At 40.1% G+C, this 6000-nt stretch overlaps 1 protein-coding gene across 9 annotated transcripts in view; it reads right to left on the bottom strand.

Annotated features, from left to right (window-relative positions):
• Positions 1–5799, bottom strand: part of PLA1A (phospholipase A1 member A) — a 28714-nt gene extending 22915 nt beyond the window's left edge. For 5 of the 9 annotated variants that reach the window (XM_059391883.1, XM_059391881.1, XM_059391878.1 and 2 more), the window contains exon 1: positions 5461–5798. In XM_059391883.1, coding sequence (XP_059247866.1) covers positions 5461–5533 — 73 coding nt within the window. In that variant the 5' untranslated portion in view covers positions 5534–5798. Of the gene's footprint in view, positions 1–5460 lie in introns of all 9 variants that reach the window. The other 4 variants (XM_059391877.1, XM_059391880.1, XM_059391876.1 and 1 more) reach the window with 4 other exon arrangements.
• Between the last annotated feature and the right edge of the window lie 201 nt (positions 5800–6000).

A 6000-nucleotide genomic window follows, 5' to 3' on the forward strand; every position in this document is an offset into this window, starting at 1 on the left:
ACCAAGAACCTATAGCAATGACCATATTTATGAGTGAAACATTAGAAGCATTCCATTTAGAACTGGAAACAAATGAGAATGTCTGCTATCAGCATTTCTGCGAAATATTGTACTGAAAGGTCTAGTTCTTGCCAGGGAAACAAGACAATAAAATGGGATCGAAGTTACAAAATTTGAAAAGGAAGCGAGAAAATCGCTAATATTTGCCGATGATAGAATAAAACTTTAGATCACTTGGGAATATGGAAGGTGACACAGTGAATCATGTTCAGCTATCCCCTCTCCCCAACCCACACTCCAACCAAAGACTAATCGTAGATGAATATCGAAAGAGAAGAGATGAAGACATAGCCAATCTCAAATAGAAAGATTATATCTCTGTGAACAAGAACCAGAACAGAATTGCAAGATGGTGCTGAGTTCCTAGTCTGGCAGAAGGCAGTGGTTGTGAGAATTCGGCTCTGTGAGGTAAGTGGGGTCTAGAGTGCTCCATGTCAGGTGTAGAAGGTCAGCACCAGGCCGACCTGTAATGGGGTGAGGGGGAGGGGGGCTCCCTGACTCTGTTAAGGAAGCTAAAACCAAACAAACAAAAAATCCCTATTGAAACGATTTCCCCAGTGTCCTGGGATCCAGCTCTGTGCTCAGCAAGGAGTCTACTTGTCCCTCTCTCTCTCCCTCTGCCCATCCTCTACCCCTGCTCTTGCATGCTCTCTTTCAAATGAATACATAAAATCTTAAAAGAAGATGAGAAGGGGAGGAGGTGATGGGGGGAGGCCAAACACAAGCTTCTCATTGAACACTGAAATGAAACTAATCTATTATGTTAGAAGACAAGATAATAGTTATCTTTGGGGTAGTAGTGATTAAGAGGGGTACATGGAAAGGGTTCTAAGAACCTTGTAATGTTTTATTTCTTGACCCAGATGTTGGTTACACTGGTGAATTCACTCTGAAAATTCCTTAATCTGTATACTAATAATCTGTGCACTTGTCTCTATATATGCTACACTTTAATAATGAGTTTACCTAAAAAACATCTTACAAACAAAATGCCTACCTATATACAGAAATCAAATGTTTACAAAGATAGTCAATAAAACCAATAAATGAATTATGAATTCATTCCAGGTAAAATAAAATTTTAAAAGCCTTTGACATTGACTTTAAAATAAGTATGCTGAGAATCTACAAGGATAAAAATAAAGACAGAGAAAAGAAATCATGAAATAAAAACATACATAAGTGATAAAATAAGTTATGTAGGAATAAACAAGTTCAAAAATTGGAAATGAAAAAGGTAACCATTGAAATAAAAAAGGAATCAATACTGGGGCGCCTGGGTGGCTCAGTGGGTTAAAGCCTCTGCCTTCGGCTCAGGTCATGATCCCAGGGTCCTGGAATCGAGCCCTGCATCGGCTCTCTGCTCAGCAGGGAGTCTGCTTCCTCCTCTCTCTCTGCCTGCCTCTCTGCCTACTTGTGATCTCTGTCTGTCAAATAAATAAATAAAATCTTTAAAAAAAAAAGGAATCAATACTATAATGTTTAGTACAGAAGTAAAAAACTTTATAAAATTAATTAATTTAGAGAGAGAGCACGAGCAGGGTGAGGGACAGAGAGAGAGGGAGAGAATTTCAAGCCAATTCCACACCCAGTGCAGAGCCTGACCTGGGGCTCAATCTATAAGCATGAGAACTTGACCTGAGCCGAAATCAAGAGTTGGACACTTAACTGACTGAGCCACCCAGGCACCCCAGAAATAAAAACCTTTTAACATGAAAGTACAGTTAAAAAGTATAGACAATAGATGGAAAGGTTCCAATTTTTATCTAGTAGCTATGCTCTAAAGGAAGAAAATAGGAGAGGCAGCAATATTTTCAAAAGATCATTGTTAAGAATTTTCCATAACTGAAAAAATATATGAGTTCTCCAACCTGGCGATTCACAGAACTGTCCCCCTGGGGATAAAAATGTATTATATGTTTATAAAAAATTAAAAATTAAAATATATATATATGAGTTCTCCAATCAAAAATACACTTGGTGATAAGTGAGATAAAAAATAAACACGGGTCCCTGGGTGGCTCAGTCAGTTAAGCATCCAACTCTTGATTTCTGCTCAGGTCATGATCTCAGGGTTGTGGGATTGAGTCACAAATTGAACCCCATGTTGAGCCCCCCATGGGGCTCTGAGTTCAGCAGGGAGTCTGCTTCAGGATTGTGTCTCTCCCTCTGCCCCCCTTTCTCAAATAAATAAATAAACCTCTATAAATCAATCAATCACTCTATAGATATATTATAGTATAACACCAGGACATCATGGATAAAAAGATATTTTTAAAATATGCTTAACTATTTAAACATATGTTTAAACATTTAAACATATGTTGGGGCGCCTGGGTGGCTCATTCGTTAAGTATCTGCCTTTAGCTCAGGTCATGATCCCAGGGTCCTGGGATCAAGACCAGCTTCAGGTTCCCTGCTCAGAGGAAAGCCTTCTTCCTCTCCCACTCCCCTTGCTTCTGTTCCCTCTCTCATTGTGTCTCTGTGTCAAATAAGTAAATAAAATCTTAAAAAATAAAAATAAAAATTTCCGGATGCATTGGAAAACTTTGAAGAAATGGATAATTTTCTAGAAAAATATAATTTAGTAAAACTGACTCAAGAAGAAATTGTAAGCCCAAATTAAACTACTAGCGTCTAAACATTAAACCGGTAATCAAGAGTCTTCTCTGGCACTAAGATACACTAGAGCTAGATGGTTTTATCCAAGAACTCCACCGCTTTAAAGTACAAGTAATCATTATCTTATATAAGCTGTTAATAGAATAAAAACTTATTTCATGAGGTTATAATAATCCTAGAATCAACAGAACATGGGTAATACAAGAAAAGAAAATGATAAATAAATTTTTTATAGACATACATGCAAAATAATATATATAAATATATTTTAAAAATAAATTTTGGCAAAATAAAACAGCACGGTTAAAGGGTTTGTTCCTGGTGATCTTAGTCCGATTGGGCTAGCATGTGGGATTAAGAAGAAAATATGGGAAATTGTCTTTATAGTAAGATTGCTTAAACAAGCCACCAGAAGCATGGAGGTTCCTCAAAATGTTGAAAATAGAACTGCGCTATGACCCAGCAATAGCACTACTGGGTATATACCCTAAAGATACAAACGTAATGATCCAAAGGGGCACGTGCACCCGAATGTTTATAGCAGCAATGTCCACAATAGCCAAACTATGGAAAGAACCTAGATGTCCATCAACAGATGAATGGATCAAGAAGATGTGGTATATATACACAATGGAATACTATGCAGCCATCAAAAGAAATGAAATCTTGCCATTTGCGACAACATGGATGGAACTAGAGCGTATCATGCTTAGCGAAATAAGTCAAGCGGAGAAAGACAACTATCATATGATCTCCCTGATATGAGGAAGTGGTGATGCAACATGGGGGCTTAAGTGGGTAGAAGAAGAATCAATGAAACAAGATGGGATTGGGAGGGAGACAAAGCATAAGTGACTCTTAATCTCACAAAACAAACTGACGGTTGCTGGGGGGAGGGGGTTTGGGAGAAGGGGGTGGGATTATGGACATTGGGGAGGGTATGGGCTTTGGTGAGTGCTGTGAAGTGTGTAAACCTGGTGATTCACAGACCTGTACCCCTGGGGATAAAAATATATGTTTATAAAAAATAAAAAATTATAATAAAAAAAACAAGCCACCAGAAGCACAAATCATAATAAGCACTAAGAATTAAGACAACAATGCAATAACAATTTTTTCTATCAAGTTGACAACATGAAAAATGTTTGATACTACAAAGTATTGGCAGAGAGGCTGGGGAAACAGCCATGCTTACATACTAATAAATTGTTATAGCTTCTTTGCAGGGCAGTATTTCCCACATCTATCAATAATGCATAAGACAGAAATCCTTTCAGATATGGTGTATCATGTATAAATGGCCATGTAGAATAGCAAGATAGCTCTGTGGTTCATATGGCAGAATTTCACATGAACACACAAATTTGATATACATATAAGAAGGCCATTTTATACATAGACACAAATAAGTACTCAAGAGAAAGCACACAGGATGCTGAGTAGCACCTTTTAAAAGTTCCCCGTTAGGGACGCCTGGGTGGCTCAGTTGGTTGGGCAGCTGCCTTCGGCTCAGGTCATGATCCCAGCGTCCTGGGATCGAGTCCCACATCGCAGAGCAGGGAGCCTGCTTCTCCCTCTGACTCTGCCTGCCACTCTGTCTGCCTGTGCTCGCTCTCGCTCTCTCGCTCTCTCTGACAAATAAATAAATAAAATCTTTAAAAAAAAAAAAAAGTTCCCCGTTAAGGCAGGGGTGAATGCATTCATGCACACTGAACTTTGGAGCAGGGAGGGGTGCTGAGAGAGGCAAGGAGGTATTTCAAGAGAAGGAGGGATCACGACAGGTCTCTTGGAAGATGTGAAGAGCATACATCAACAAAAAGGTATGAGCAGCTCTAGGCAGAAGGACTGATACATCCTAAAGCCAGGGACTGAAATTAAATGTCTGGTGAACACGAATGAATGGGGACCTGCAGGGTAGGTGGGTTGCTTTCCCAGCGGAAGGAACAGTGCTCAGAAGAGAGGGATCTTCACCAGCCAGAGAACCTCCAGGCCCTGGGAGTGTTTACATTTGCTACATCAAGCGGCAGGCATGGTGGGTAGGGTTTTTACCTGGGGAAAGGTACAATGCCAAGTGGCACTTGAAGGAATTTTTTCTTAAAGGTCATCCTTTCTTCTGTGGTTAGCAGGGACTTGCTATCCTACCAGGAAGGACAACAAAACTAAATTTGAGCTGGATCAGTTAAATTAGCAAGGACATCTACTGTTCTCAACGACAAAATTTCTATTAGTCTGAAAAATTAAAAAAAAAAAAATTTAAAGATTTATTTATGTATTTAACAGAGACAGGGAGAGAGAGCACAAGCAGAGGGAGCTGGGGAGGGAGAAGCAGGCTCTCCGCTGATCAGGGAGCCCTAGGCGGGGCTCAATCCCAGGAGCCTGAGATCATGACCTGAGCCGAAAGCAGACGCTTAACCAACTGAGCCACCCAGGCACCCCATGGAAAATTCAGATTTTAAAATTAAATATATCTTGGTGCAGTGGATATTAATAGGGGGAATGTAAATCATATTTTGGAAATAATAAGGTCTTATTTTCTTAGAGTTAATCCTGGCTTGTGCCAGGTGAAGAGGATTAATGCACTTCCAGAGAAAAGAGAGAGTGTCCTAGTTGCCATCAGTCCCATTATGATTGTAGGGTTTTTTCCTCCCTCTTCTAAATTCATCTCAAAGGAGGGCTTTTAGGGGACCTTCCAAAGGTTAGCACTGCATAAACAGGTGGCTTAAGAAATAGAACCACTGACAAAGAAATGCCACCCAATTATCCGAGCCCCAGAATTACCTGCACTTCCAATGCTAAGCCACAAAAGGAGCCCCCATGAGCAGAAGAGTCTCTTCCTGAGGCCTGGGGGCATCGCTGAGCTGCAAGTCTCAGAGCTGGGGTGAAGCCGAGTTCCTACAAGCCAGCCTCTCAAAGTTTTGGACAGCAAACACCCACTTGGGTCTCACTAATCATTAACTGGCCTCTTGACCTGTAAAAGAAAAATGAACTCTCCTTATCTGTTTAAACTCCACAGTTTGTGGATTTCTTCTTCTCAACGAACATAAATACACTTTTCTTTCCTTTTTTTTTTAAAGCAGGAGACGTTGAAACACATTGTCCTTCCTCTCTGAGCCAGACATCATCAGGAAATGATTTCCTGCACGTCTCCCACTTCCCATTGTAAAATGTTAGTAAAAACCAAGGCAGAAGTCTTTCATCTCTAGGTGGTGACAAAACCCTCATCGTACTGGAGTCATCTGTGGACATGTTTGACTCCCTAGGAAGACTCTGAGCAACTTGAGGGAAAAGACCTTCTCCTTTCATTCTCCTTTCAGTTTT

Source organism: Mustela nigripes, chromosome 2, assembly GCF_022355385.1.
Source record: "Mustela nigripes isolate SB6536 chromosome 2, MUSNIG.SB6536, whole genome shotgun sequence".
NCBI lineage: Eukaryota > Metazoa > Chordata > Mammalia > Carnivora > Mustelidae > Mustela > Mustela nigripes.